Source organism: Scleropages formosus, chromosome 10, assembly GCF_900964775.1.
Source record: "Scleropages formosus chromosome 10, fSclFor1.1, whole genome shotgun sequence".
Classification (NCBI taxonomy): domain Eukaryota; kingdom Metazoa; phylum Chordata; class Actinopteri; order Osteoglossiformes; family Osteoglossidae; genus Scleropages; species Scleropages formosus.
The window spans coordinates 24,903,106-24,917,603 of NC_041815.1; the positions used below are offsets into that span (position 1 = coordinate 24,903,106).

The 14,498-nt window shown below is 42.2% G+C and overlaps 1 protein-coding gene across 1 annotated transcript; it reads right to left on the reverse strand.

The window, feature by feature from the left end:
* Window positions 1–1,792: 1,792 nt before the first annotated feature.
* On the reverse strand, window positions 1,793–14,231 carry wsb1 (WD repeat and SOCS box containing 1). The gene is made up of 10 exons (XM_018748740.2): window positions 14,136–14,231; window positions 13,799–13,976; window positions 12,647–12,815; window positions 10,116–10,390; window positions 8,165–8,296; window positions 7,418–7,518; window positions 4,451–4,623; window positions 4,222–4,335; window positions 2,957–3,064; window positions 1,793–2,642 (listed from the first exon to the last, which is right to left on the reverse strand). Exons 2-10 carry the CDS (start codon window positions 13,836–13,838, stop codon window positions 2,480–2,482), a joined length of 1,275 nt encoding a protein of 424 aa, XP_018604256.1. The 5' UTR covers window positions 13,839–13,976; window positions 14,136–14,231; the 3' UTR covers window positions 1,793–2,479.
* Window positions 14,232–14,498: the final 267 nt, after the last annotated feature.

The following is a 14,498-nucleotide window of genomic DNA, read 5'->3' on the forward strand; positions in this document are numbered from 1 at the left end:
AACATGCGAACGGAAGTGGATCCAAAACCGCAGCCAGAGGGAAAAAAAAAAAAAAAGAATCTTGAGTAACAAGACTAATAATGAGAGAATAGAGAACCTCCAGCTTAGGTGTTCAGCAACATCTGGCTAGTGAAATTCATTAAAAGTTCAATACAATCATAACCAAAAATTGAAGAGTTTAGTTGGGACAAATGAAGCATAATCTGCATGAGGAGGATTCATCCAAGGCTCTTGAGCCTGAAGACACAAAATATTCTGCTTCCGTGTTGGACCTTCAAGTACAGGAATGGTTCATCATTCGTTCAGCGAATTGTTTCAGATGTCTAGCTCAGTAAGGGAGTGAGAACACAGGAAAGGAAATGTTTTACCAGCTTTGGGACAAAGTCACACAGCTCAGTACATAGGGTGGAAGAAACTTTAAATGCTAACCACCATTTCTCAAAAATGGGTCATTATTGGCTCTTCGAAGTGTGTTTGTAAGGAAACGGTGACAAAAACAAAAATTTAAGCAAAAAACTTTATTAAGACTAAAAATGCAAAAATACATAAAGGAAAATATACATTCATTTTGATTATTTGCGACAGACACGCCGCAGACAGAATGATTTAAGCACTTTGCTCCAATATACATAAGATAATACCGTAACACTTGCATGGTGAGTCCAGCGGTTTTCTTTGATCAAAGACAGTCATCATTTGCTGTACTAGCAGGATCTTTTCTAAAGTTGCCATCTTTGTAAGTTCTATGCCATAATTCGGAAGATTTTCAAGTTTTAACCCAGAAAACAAAAAAGAAACATCACTGACTGCCACTCGCAGGACGACAAAATCCAAGAGTATCTTTGGCATCAGCCTGGAGATTTGTGTAACACTTATTGCCAAGTTTAGTCACCCGCAAGCCTTTAAAGCACTCAAGTGCTCAAATTCAGTCCTCTAGAACTTTGCAGTTTTTGACGTGTCAATCACATCCCTACTACTTTAACTAAACTATTTCAATAGATCTGTGCATCTCATAGATCCTTCCAGAAACTCAAAGACCAAGCCATGCTTCTTCCAAAACAACTCAGCCAAACCAAACCAACAGAGTTTCATAAATGGAATTGTGAAGAAAGTCCCCTGTGATGTGGAAACACACTGATAGCCTGGAGGTAGGGTTTTTACACACACTCCCTTCTGGCTACATCCCATGCATTCTTTTAACATTTGTGCAAATCAGTAGGGTAGGTGTGTGTGTGTGTGTGTGAGAGAGTGAGTGTGAGAGTGAGTCTGAGTGTGAGAGAGAGAGAGAGAGCAGAGGCGGAATAATTAAATAAACAGTAGATGGAACATAAGCGTGGTATAAGAGCAAATGTTGAAGACAACCAGGCACATGGTGCTCAATTATCTGAGCTACTGTTGAATATAAGAAAACTGATGAAAATAAATGCGCCTGAGAGCCTGGTGTGTAGCACACTGGTTGCATGGCCACTTTCCACACATTCAGTCTGGCTGACCATTTCCAAAATAGCACAGACCTCCTGCAAGGTGTCCGCAGTAAGACACTGGTGTCATTCACATGCCACTCATATCCATGTCACATTATAAGGAAACATTTACATGTGTACATATACACAGAACATTTACAAGCTATTTATAAATTTTGACATGCTAAAAGGAAGCCTAAAAAAAAAAAAAAAAGATACTGCAGCAAAACTTAAGGGTTGATATGTCTATATACAGACTCCATGGAAAACTGTCTTTACATATTTCTATACAAAAAAAGGCAAGAACACAGATCTGTCTGTGAAGCATCTTTTTTTTTTTTATCGTGAGTAGAACAGATGTTAAATTGTTGTCCTGGCCTGCCGTCAGCCCAACGCACTGGAGCTGGATGGAGCCGTGTAAATCTACAGAGGCACATCTAGGTGGGAACCCAAGACCCCTGATTCTGAAAGGCTGTGAGTGCTCTATATGGGAGGCAGCCTTGCACACACCTGGCCCATCACCTCTGACCTCTCCGGAGCCTGTCTGTCACTGACCAGAAGCACATAATGCTTATTCTATCTTCTGCGTATTGTATCTTTTGGGTTTGTGCAAAATGTACATATGCACTATTAAAGTGCGACGGCTTTGGGGACACAACCAATTTTTTCTGCTGTCCTCGCCCCAAATCTGGTGTGTTTTTGGGTAAAACCCAAGAGGAGAGGAAGCTGCTCTGAACATGGAAGAAAAGGTGACATGGCAACACATTGTGGCTGTCTCCCAGCTATTCCCCTTCTGACAAACCTGCTTCATAAGTAACCTGGAGCAAAATGGCATCTCTGAAACATACACAAGTTTTAGCCTTACAAAAATAAATAAATACAACAGCAGCAAACCTGCATGTAAAGCATGTTTTGTTGGAATAGCAAATTGAGTCTTTAGAGATGTCTTTATCCTCAAGGGGGACTTCTGTGGAAAACCTTTATTGGCTTTGCAACATACAGCCGTGGGGGATGAATCAGAAGATCCTGTATGACAGGTAGTCCACCATGCGTGATGGGATGGGAAGCTTCTGCACCTGCGGGGTGGACATTACCCTGCGCAAGGCCATACGGCATAGGTGCTGCAGACTGGCGATGGTGCGAGGCGATGCCCAGAAGTGCACACTGCCATCACGGGACCTGGGGAAGACAGACACAGCCTACTGTGAGTCATGAGGCAGGATACTGAAACAATCTACCAAGCAGCCAGGCCAGTCTTCAGTGTCCTCAGCTGAGGAACTCAATGCACCACTATGATGGTCCTGTCCATCTGTATGCTGATTCATGAGCAGTAGAGGCCATCCAAACTAGCTTCGAAAGTAAGATCTGGGTTTCAGATGGAGCTGGATGCCTCACTGGCTGAATGACACTTCACATTTCCCAACACCAAACAGCAGACAAAGAGGTAAAACAAAAGGCCCTGCCTGTGGTACAAAAGGGTTTAGTTTGCTCACCCAGCAGCCAGCACACTACCATCAGTGGAGAAAGTGCAGCAGAGGCCATTGTTGAGCGAGGCAACAGCCTGGGGCGAGCGCTCATCGATATTCCAGAAGCGAACCAGCCTGGGTGGGGTGGGGGAGTGGGAAAGGTAACAAACTTGTCACAATTCAGTATGGAATTCAATCACTACACATAAGGAACACATATGCATAACAAACTAGGTTTACTTGAGTAACATGTCTGCAGCAATGTCTTTCTCTTAATGTAATGCATAAATTGTACTTTTGCTGAGATGCATGTCGCTTTTGACAAAAGCGTTTGCTAAATGAATAAATGTAAATGTATTCATTTCTCCCCCAATGAACATCCAAAGGATAACAGGAGGCAGAGCAATGATTAAGAACTAAGACTTGGGGGGGGGGGGGGGGGGGGACTTGGACCTAGTTGGAACAGGATCCTTTCTGTAATACCCTTATTAAAAATTTACCAACTGACTAAACATCCTGGATAAAATTGTAAGGTACTTTCAACAAAAGCATTTGCTATTTGAAATTACAGACCAGTATGTCAGCAAGTTTGACAGCGAAGTCTGATTTTAAAACCAAGGAAAATCTGCTCTCCTTCACAATAAGTAGGTGGAGAACAAGCACATTTTCCCCCCCTCCTTCTGCCATTTTACTGTTAAAAAGAAAGACCTCCTTGTGCCAGTGTCCCACCCAGGCACTTGAGAGTCCAATCAGGCAGATGGGACTGGGCCAAGAAATGCAGAAACTGGACACTGATAAATGGCAGTCATGAGATGGGCCCATAACTTTTCCCAACTGGGGCTAGAGGTAACACGCACACACACCCCCTCCATTTCAAAGCAGCCTTGCTAAGTTGAAAATGCAGAGACTTCCAGCTTTTCCCCCCCCCCCTTTTAATGCAAGTGGACATTTTTCAGAATAAATTTGCCAGTGGCACTATTCTATTATTTTATAGCAAATCTGCACCAAGTGTACACATTTTTACAGCTGGTCTTTTCTCTCAAGTGAAAACTAAAGAATGGAGACGTGTGTGCATGTAACTAAAATTAAAGACAACTAACCATGCCAGACAATTAAGGACATGAGTGAATTAAGACCAAGAGCTTCAAAAAAAAGGGCAAAATAATACTTTCATATACTTTAAAATATGAAGAGTTCAACAACCTCGTTTTTCCCCCCAAAGAACAGAATGAAGTCTTCCTATATACAACATCATGATAAGTGTGTTTCATCCCTTGTGAAGTGCATCTCACCTGTCGTCAGCAACACTGGCAATGTGCAGGCCATCATGACAGAAAGACACTGAGCGCACCCAGCGGTCGTTCGCACCCCCTGCAAAGATGGGTGAAGGGGGAGGGAACAGGTGTCTGGAGAGAGAAGGGAAAATTTATACAGTCTTAAGTGTTAAACCCTGATCTCACCTACCTTTACCCGACTGTACAGTTTGTACAAAGAAGGCTGGCCCAATAATCCTGCACTCACCCAAGCTCCAGGAGCACGCAGCCAACATGTGGGTCCCACACTATGACTCGGGTGTCATAGGAGGCCGTGGCAAGGAGGGCTCCATCAGGGGAAAACTCGCAGGATACAATGTCGTTGTGGTGGCCCTCCAGCTTGCGGATCAGGTTGTACTTGTCCATGTCCCACACAAACACCTGCAAGCAAGAACAACCTGGTTATAGCCCACAGCGTAGAGGGTGGCAGCACTTTACAGTTACAGTTTTACTAATGATATGATTTAAATTAAAAGTACAGTACAGCAGCAAGAATTAGCTGTGTAATTAAAAAGGAAATTAAACATATGCTCAGTGTCATTTTTAATGACTTACATGTTTTTTAACCAAAAGAAATCCAATTAAGAGACATGCTACACAAGCAGCAATGCTATGTTAAATATACGTAAAGTGCACATTAATTTTTGTATGTTTGCTAGCAGGTTGTTGTAAAAGAAAAAAAAAAAAAACTAAACTTCACAAAATTCTTTCCAGTCAATATGGCTAGGTGTTTCTAAATTTGTTAGACAGCTTTTAAAAACTAAGAATTATAAAGCATGAAGTCTTACAAAACAAAGCTATTTTTTGCACCAATAATTACTACAGAAAAATGAGAAAAAAATATACAAACAAAGTAGTAACTTAAGGTAACATAATGTTACTCCACTGGTTTCCCCTTTCAGAGTTTTAGTTCACTTGTGATAACAATAGGCTTGCACCGCCGGCGGAAGCCTACGAAGAGAAACTGCAAGAGAAGAGAACATTTGATGGCCAAAGAATACGCCTTTGGCAAACACAGAAACTGCAACACGTGACACACTGTCAAAAGTTCGGATCCAAAAGGAGAATTTGCCCCAGTGCAATGCATGTGCCTAGCTCCAGCTCTGGCATAAAACAAATTCTCCAACAAAGCGTGATAGAAACTACTTTTGGTTATACTAGTAATTGCCTCCTCCCAATACTGAAATGAACAGAAGCAGCTTTCAGGACTGGTTTGAAATCCATTTTTTTTAAATAAATGAAGCCTTTTTTATAAACTGCTGAAAGAAAAAATTAAAAACAATATTTTCCATTTTCAGAGGAAAACAGCCACATACATTACACTTGAGCAAAGATTCTGGACATTTAGACTAAGGCTATAGAAGACCACAGCACTTTATTTGAGATAAGATTCTCAACCACAAGACTGGAACGTTCCCTTCCCTTTTCTACTGGTGGTCCGTAAAATGAAAGGGTGCCAGTGCCCGGGTGTAACCGCCTGCATTCCAATTGCACCCTGGTCCTAAGTGAAGGCACGTCTCTCTAGAGTAGCCCTTAAATTCAACACCCACCCCAAACCCTGGCAATCGGCCTTCCTATTACAGGCCAGGCCCATTTAAGGAACCCCAAGCTTTGGGCATGGCTATCAAGATGAGCTTGTTCTACAGGTTCAGCTGCCATAGTCACTGTTTGGAATCCAAATCAAGGTCTGACTACTTTTCTTTTGTTGTTCACTTGGTTCTTGGTCACCACAAAGATATACACTCTCCCATGGAGACGAGTATTTGAATACAGGTTCTTTTTTTTTTCCCCCCCCGCTCCTTTTCATTTCAGTAAGTCAAGTTTCACCATAATTGCACACTACTGGCTGCTTTTCCAGGTGATGCAAGAAGAACAGACTGGCTGGGTCAATTATAAGCTTGCTAAGCATAAAATACACATTTCATGCCACTTAAGTCTCTTGACATGTTACCTAATAAGCATAAAGAAAACAAAGGGCAGTACAGAAATGCAAGCGGTCACCCCAACCACAAAGATACCTTTCACTTAAAAAGTGTGCCAAGTATGGCTTTTGTCCCTCCACCACTTTAACTCAGTAACAAACTGGGTTGGAAAGACCTTGAATGCAGAGAAGCAACCTGCTGACTAGCATGGTACTTGGACTGGCTGACCTTGAGCAACAGGCCAGGTTCTGTCAGAAAGGCACTATTTAGACATTTTGTTCCCCTATTACTACAGAGAACAAGGGACACAAAAATAAAAACTGAAACAAGCTGCTCAGTAAACTGATGATAAAAACAGTGATAAGCCAAGAGCAGACCGATTTGAAGTGGAAAAACAGTACGGCTGGGGAGGGGGAAGGGGAGGTGAGGCTTCATTGCCTGCTGGAGCCCTGTCTGGCTGGAGGGAGGAGGAACTGCGACAGTATTGGCAGACAGACACGGAGCAGCACCTACGTACGGGAGCCCTTGCAGTCAGGAGCAAGGCTGCCCCTCGGTGATCACGGGTCCGCGCCGGCTGCTCTAAGTCAGCGCGGCGCTCGCCTCACTACCAACCACACACAGAGCGTCCACCACCTGGGACAAGGAGAGCAAGAAACTTATGGACACACACAGCCTAAGAGAATAAATGGTGGCCTGCACTTGGGTAACTGGCTGACCCTGGCAGAGCATCTGCAGAGAGGAATTTCTGCTCCCTCCTGCTTTTGTCTACCCCAGTGGCTGTTAAAAGCCAAACTGGCTGTGTCGCACTAGCGACTGCAAATCTTCATCTTTCTGCATCTTAGTGGCTTACAAGGTTGCCAGCAAATGCTTGGGGGGTAAAGGGGGGTTACTTTTCTTGTCCTCTGTTTAACTGGGCTAAACATGGTTTTTACTGACAGCGAAAAAAATAAAGGTCTTTAAATGAATGATGCAGTATCCCCTGACCGGGGCCCTTTCAAACTGTGCTGAAATACTGATAACACTACTTCACCCCACAGAACAGGGGGTACTGACACCATTACAAAGGCAAAGCATATTTGTGTATGCACTTATAACTACAAGCTTTCAAAAAGCAAACAAAATAAAATAAAAAGCAAGACAATGTAATAGGGCCATGACACCGAGCAAATAATTAATGACAATTTCATTTGTGTTTCATTAGTAGATTACAGTGCATTGGAAAAAGGGAGATGAGGGGGAACTGGTAGACATACCGTTTTCCCGGCCCCCACGGAACACAGTACAGAGGAATCGGGGGAGAAGGCACAGCAGTACACCCAGCTCTGGTGTCCCCGAAGGACCTTCACCATGTTCCCTGGAAGAAACATTAGATCACACCACATCAGACCACCAGAACCACTACCTTTTCTACAGCCTAAATAACCACCATAAAGTCTACAGATTTGGTTTTTTCAGTTTTTGAGCATAACAGTGGGGGGAAAATGACAAGATTTTCACTGCATTTCATTTTTAATAGAGTGAAGAGCAATACTTTGACAACAGAGAGCACTATGCACTGGCTAATGTTTGACCTGACTCTACTGAAAATGTTCATGAGCATGGCTCACAAAGCTGGGCTTTTGTGAAGGCCTGTGAAAGGATGGGAAACAGATGGCACAACTAGCTCAGAATCAGATGACAGCATCAGCTCTTGCTGATCCTTCGGCATGCAGGCAGAGGCATGAAAACACCATCCCAGCAACTAAAGGAAAAACCTGATCCCTCAGCCAAAACGTCAAGCATTTCCATCCCCAAACAACTACACACCACTGCTAACTATGGCTTTTCCTTAATTTTTGTTCACAAAAACTCCAAAACATTTAAAAATAGTCTATTTGGACAACTTTTGAAAAGAGTGTTTAAGATGCACTTCAGTTCGGATGGTCCTCATGATCATTACCCGGATGCAGCGTAAACCAGTTATGGTACAAATGATTTATGTCAACAGGCCTGGTACTCACCATCGTCCTTCAGGTCCCATACACGCAGCGTTTTGTCCCTGGAAGCTGACACCAGCACCAGGCTGCCATCAGGGGCAAAAGTCAGGTCTCGAACAATGTCTGTGTGATCTAGTAAATTCAGCAGCAACTTCCCTGTTGAGGGGAAAAAAAAAAAAAGAGGGATTTAAGAGAAAATATCATAAATATAAACTGCTAGTTCTTTTGGGGAAAAAAAAAAACACTTTCAAAGATTAGTACTCCAGCTATGATATGCCACAAGTACAAAATTTGATGGAACATCAATGCTGCAACTCCATGAATCTCACAGGGAACAAAAAACTGAAAAAAAGTTTTTGGCCTGCAAGGGAGAAAAAAAAAAGAGGGAAATGCCAGCAGGAGCAGGGCTAAGCCAAGATGGGTTAGTAATCCCTCTAAAGCAAAAAGTCATTTTGCTCCATACAGACTGAAGTAGTAAACTAATGATCTAAAAACCTTGGAAAAAAACTGCTTCAAAGAAGAAGGGTTTCACTAAGAACAAAATACAGCAAGGGGGTTGCCTGTTGTGACCCCTGACATCTGCACTCTGTCTTGCTAATCAATAAATATATATCATTTGTCCTTCCTTGAGAAGTTATCTTCCATACAATCAACAATGAACAGAGTGACGTACCTAGACACTGCTAGAAATTACCAATAAAGCAGTCTCAGAGTTAAAAAAAAAAAAAAAAAAAAAAAAGGAAGGAAGTAGAATGATGGGACTATCTACCAAATAGGCTACCAGTTTGGCAAGCTTTGCACAATGGTTCAGAGAATGCAATTCTAAAAAAAATTCCAAAAGATATTTTATTACCTGTTTTTCCTCTGAAGTTTACATAATGCCACACCTACACTTAGAATACTTGTATCAGACACTGAAAGAGTTCAAATTGGAGAGGGAACATAATCTGCCTCTGAGATCACTAGTTTAGTACATGTTGAAACTAACATACATGCTGGAACCTCAATGGCCAATAGGAACACTGATTTTGGATCTACTCCCCTCAGTGGAATTTGGACCAATCTTAGCTTGGCGTAGATGGCAATTTATAGCTAGACATCTGACCTATCAGAGTGAGAATGCACTGCCTGCCCGCCTTGGTTCAGCACTACATACTGCAGGAGAAAAATCTTTAGCACAGTGGAACGCTTCCTTGATCTTCATTTAAAAAAAAAAAAAAAAATGTGAAAAGGGGTCTTAACATGGAACTGTTTCCAGGTAACAGAGTAATATGAATTTAATGAGGAAACTAGGCAGAACCACACACAGCTGAGTTGCAGCAAACTGAGGTTCAGAGCAGGTGGGGGAGTCAAAGATTATGGGGTGGGAGGCAGTCTGGCTATGAATTAACGTCAGAGCTGCGTCAGCAGTGGGGTAAAGGGCCATAAGCAAACAGTGTTTGCTAGACAGGACAGCAGTGCTGTCCAGGCAGCTGAACAGTGCTTAAGTGAGCAGCCAGCACAGCATCCAAGCATTTCATAACATTCCGTAGAATGGGAGGTAAAGCAGAGTGTCTGCCAGGGAAGTCAACACGTAAAAGGGGATGAATCCAAAACACACCCGAAATCCAAAGTCACCCTTCACCCTTTCATTTCAACTATTCACACGCTGTGACTTTATATTAGAAGGAAGCATTTATAATCTTGGTTGAATTAAAGCTTGCATTACCTGAGTAAAATAAAAATCACCTGCTCTTTTAATTCCTACTATAAAAAGGATTATTTCAAACAAAGTCAGACAGCTGAGTTTCGCTCATTTGAAAGACTCAAGACCCACAGCGTTCAAAGTTGACAAAAATCTATCACAAGTAAGCGCAACCAGTATTTGGCTCTTTTTACCACTACAATGAGCTATCTGAAGAAATGCAGACTTTCAGTGGCTAACATAATGACCTATATATAGAGACTGACCCAGGTCTCGGCGGCAGACGCTCACCAGTATAGACATCCCAGATTTTAATACGACCATTGTTAAGACCCGTGGCGAGCAAAAGCTGGTCCTGGCCAAACTTAAAGCGGTGCCACTCAATGTTGACACAACGGCTTGGCTTCTCAGGCACGGAGGAACCAAAGGCCAGGCCCCACACAATGTCACCGCAGTCGATGGTGTGCTCTCGGGGCTCGCTGCGCCCTGCCGACCCCTCGCTGCTGTTTTGCCTTGACATGCGCCGGGGAACAGGTGTGTCTGGGACATCCACAACACCTACCACACTGTAAAAGAAGGGGAGAGGGGCAGGGCAGTGAGAACAAGGGGCTAAACTATTGGACCACGACCACAGTACAGGGTCTCCTCACCACTTAGCCAGGGTTACATAGTAAACTCCTGAGGGACAACATTCTACGTTACCACCAGAAACAACAAGAGTCAGTCTGTACCCTGAACCTAATGCATAAAAATGGCCTGAACCACACAGAATCAATGAATGAACATCTGATCCAAACACATTAGAGAGAACATCAAACAACCTGTTGTCCCTTCCACACGTCAAATGCCAAACCCCAGGGGATTCGAACATTCTCATTTAGCTTTAATGATGCAGTATCCATGTGTTGTTCCCACATTAAACCAGTATGTTAAGAGGATGACCTTGATGAAAAAGCATTCCTTTCCCATGTGTTGGATTTGGCTGCTATTCCTGGGTTTGGGGGGGTAGATGGAAGATACCCCAGAGTTCACAGCAGCCATTAGTCCCGATAAATGGGCCAGTTCTTAAAGTACTGAGAAAAGGCGCTTGTTCCTTGCTTGAGCTCAGACTTGGGGTCCAAGAAGCTCACAAAGGTTTTATTGTACAGTGCCAATGCATGCTTCACGAAGGCCAGCAGATAATGCCAGCCACGTGTCCTTGGCAGGACTTCTCTGGGCACACTAGCTTCTTTATGTGTCCTCAGAAGGTACACATGGAAAACAGCCACGAGGACTGTAAACAACCCTGTGGCTATATTCCAGAAGCCACTGCACTGTGTCAGCACCTTGAAGGAAAGTGTGGGATTGTAGGGGAGGTATGGCTGCCTGTCCTTTACGAGAGACCATAGATGTAATCGTTAAGCTCCTAGGAGAACTAGAAAATATACAGACAGGTTCTGAATCATCTTATGTTACTAAATAACAGGTCTCCATGGGCTGACTAAAGGTTTCAGTGTTCTGCAAAACATTTCAATTTATACCAACAGCCTTTCTAGTTTTGCATCACATGGAATAATTGTTTCCAAACACAGTTATAGTATTCATGCAGATCTCATGACACACCCTGCAAACTATTTTCTCCTTGAGCCATAATAGTAATTTTACTCTTCTTTTTGGTTGAACATTGACTACATTTTAAAACTAGGTCCATGTGATGCAATTGCACAACTGATAACTGCATTTTTTTATAACAGGAACAGAAAGTGGTAAAGATAAGAAAAGAATTTGTTCATCAGAATCTCTCATGCCCTATTTTGACAAGGCAATATTACATCTTCAAATAAATAGTAATATTGTTGCTAACATTAAATGTCGAAAAATTCTCTACCTACACCAAAAGCATATTTGTTTTTTTTTTTTGTTTCATAAATGTTTTCTCTTTGACCCAAGAAATTGCAAAGTAATTTCAAAATTAAAGGAAGAAAATAGTCTGAACTGCTTCCTACCACAAAGACTTCCAATATTCAGTTCCTCCCATGCATTACACAAATGAATTACAGCTATTAAGAAAGAGAGGGGAGAAGGAAAAAAAAAAGAAAAAAAAAAAACAGTAAGGCCAGTTAAAATATGGAGACAAGGGAGACATCAAATTTTCTGTCTTGCTCTTGTGTCGGATAGTTTAGTCTCAACTGCTAATGACATTCTCACTATTTGTCCCCTTGAAGTACTTAATACTTAAATTCATTAGACAAAGTTTTAATGCTATAGACAAAGTAATCACTGTCTCATGTACACATTCATTTATTCTTTGGTTGAGAACAAAATAAATCATTAGCAATTATGAGATACAAATACATTTCAAAGTGATAAGAAATCATCTTTGACATATACTTAAGTTCTTCTATAAGCTGAACTAACATTAATGAGACTATCAAAAGCTACAGCAGCAAAGAAGTGGTTTGGCAATATAACCAACTCCACAAACCTCTTTATAGGCAGTTAGGTGAGGCAAAGCTGAATGACCTGTTCTGTGTTGTTAGTACAGCACTGAACGGAATAAAAGCGCTTTGTCAGCGGACAAAAAGGAGCGCAGATGCCCAGAGAATATTCAGTGGCCCAAGAGGCCAAACAGCACATGCAGGATTGACTTCCTCACTGAATGTGCCAAGAGTTCAAACACATCGTTTAGTTTGTTGTGTAAAATGATTATTACTCAACAGTTTAATCTGAAGAAATTAAGGAGTTAATTTATCTTTTTTAAAAAGGAACTAATAGCCTCAGTGGCTGCTATTTATGAACTGCGAGACTCATGTTTTTGCAAAGGCATGCACCGGCATACTCACAAATTGTTCAGGCATTTTTTCCAGGGTACAAGTTTCACAATGCGATGTCCTTGAGACCAAGCAAAGTATGATCCATCAGGTGCGAAGGCTACAGTCCAGGTCTCTCGCCCGGATTTCTGGTCGAAAGGTGCAACTGGCACCAGGAGTTCCCCAATGAACTTAGCCTTACCTGATGACAGAGAGATGCTAATCAATTTACTGCACTCATTCTTGCACAACCCTCCCCAAACCCCTTCAAATATGTGTACTATTTAGGTGACATCATTTCTTGTGTGCTGATTAACACCGAGACTCTAGATCACTCATTTCAGATGTTTACACACATAACATAGAATAAAGCCAAACCGTACATCAAAAAAGCCTATACTTTCTAACAATCAAACTGTACTTGAGAATTGCAACTGCATCACCAACAGATGGGGAGAGATATAGCTCTCCCCATCTGTTGGTGAAAAGCCCTTATGTTTCAGTTGAGTCATATGGTGCTTTGTAGAAAAGCATGTTACAAATAAACATAAAATGTAAACACCACATTTCATAATCACAACAAACAAACTTTATTGGAACGAGCTCGTTAAATAAATCTGCTTTATATGTGACTATAATGGCTTCCTTCACTCTCCCTTTGTGCCTCCTCTGTCTCTTCCACTCCACCATTCCCTTCATCCTCCCTTTCATTCCCTCATTCCCAGTATCTGTGTCGATGAGTCACTCTGCCGCAGTAGACCCATCGGAGAGGGACAGGAAGAGGGTGGGGGAGGGGATGGGAATGTTGGAATGGACGTGCTCGATGTGTACATGATGATGAGAAAATGAACGTACCGGCGTTAAAGAGCACACAGAGAATGGACGGAAACGAGAAATAACTTCAAAAAAAGCTACTGAGCCGCTATAAGCGATGAAAATATGACAAGCGCGCTCTCTTTTATTTCCCGCATGCCAGATAGTTTGCACCCACAGACACGTTGCTAAAAGAGAATTATGTATCAATTGTTACAGAAATGTAACAATGTTTAAAGCTGATTTCGGAAATGCCTGACACGAGACGCGGCACCATCATCAATGAATCACGATCATCATGATGATGATGATGATCATCATCGTCATCATCATGACACGAACGAAGCACCGCGGATTAATAGTTTAACTCACCTATTTCATTTTCATTTACAAAATCTGGGAAGCTTGCCATCTAAATAAAAACTGGCTTCTTACAGTGATAAAAGACGAGAAAAAGAAAAAAAAAAAAAAAAAAAAACAGAGGCGAAGACACAGAGGACTCGGCTAAGTCTCTGACGGTGAACGTCACACTTCTTCGTCGGGAAATTCTCTGCAGCGGGAAAACGACACAAAAAATATCTTAAGAGAACATTCCAAAGACGGAAAACACACAAACTGACATAAACCTAGAGATATTCTTCAGTTTAACACAGGTTGCACGATATAATCTCCTGAAAGAACATAACAACTGCTGAAACGTTCCACCTACCAGCTCTCTCTCGGCTCTCTGAAGCGATCTACGAACTACGTTTAAACACACAGAGATGTAATGGCCGCTGGCTGGCCAGCTCGAGGACAGCGCCCGCCAGGGGGCGGAGTTTGCGTCAACGTCATTGGAGTTACCAAGGTGACCAAATTTGAGGAAGGCGGACAAGGAGCAAACGAAATAAAAAAAATGACATTCATTTGTATTTTGGGACTGCAAGGTTCCAAAAAATGTCAGTCGGCCTGCATAGTGAATAAACGGAAACGGATTAACAATGCTATTTTAATAACATAAAAAATTCGAAAAACTGCCCACCGTTTACCGCATCAAAAACGACGTAAAACAGCTTCCATCGCGCATGCGCAC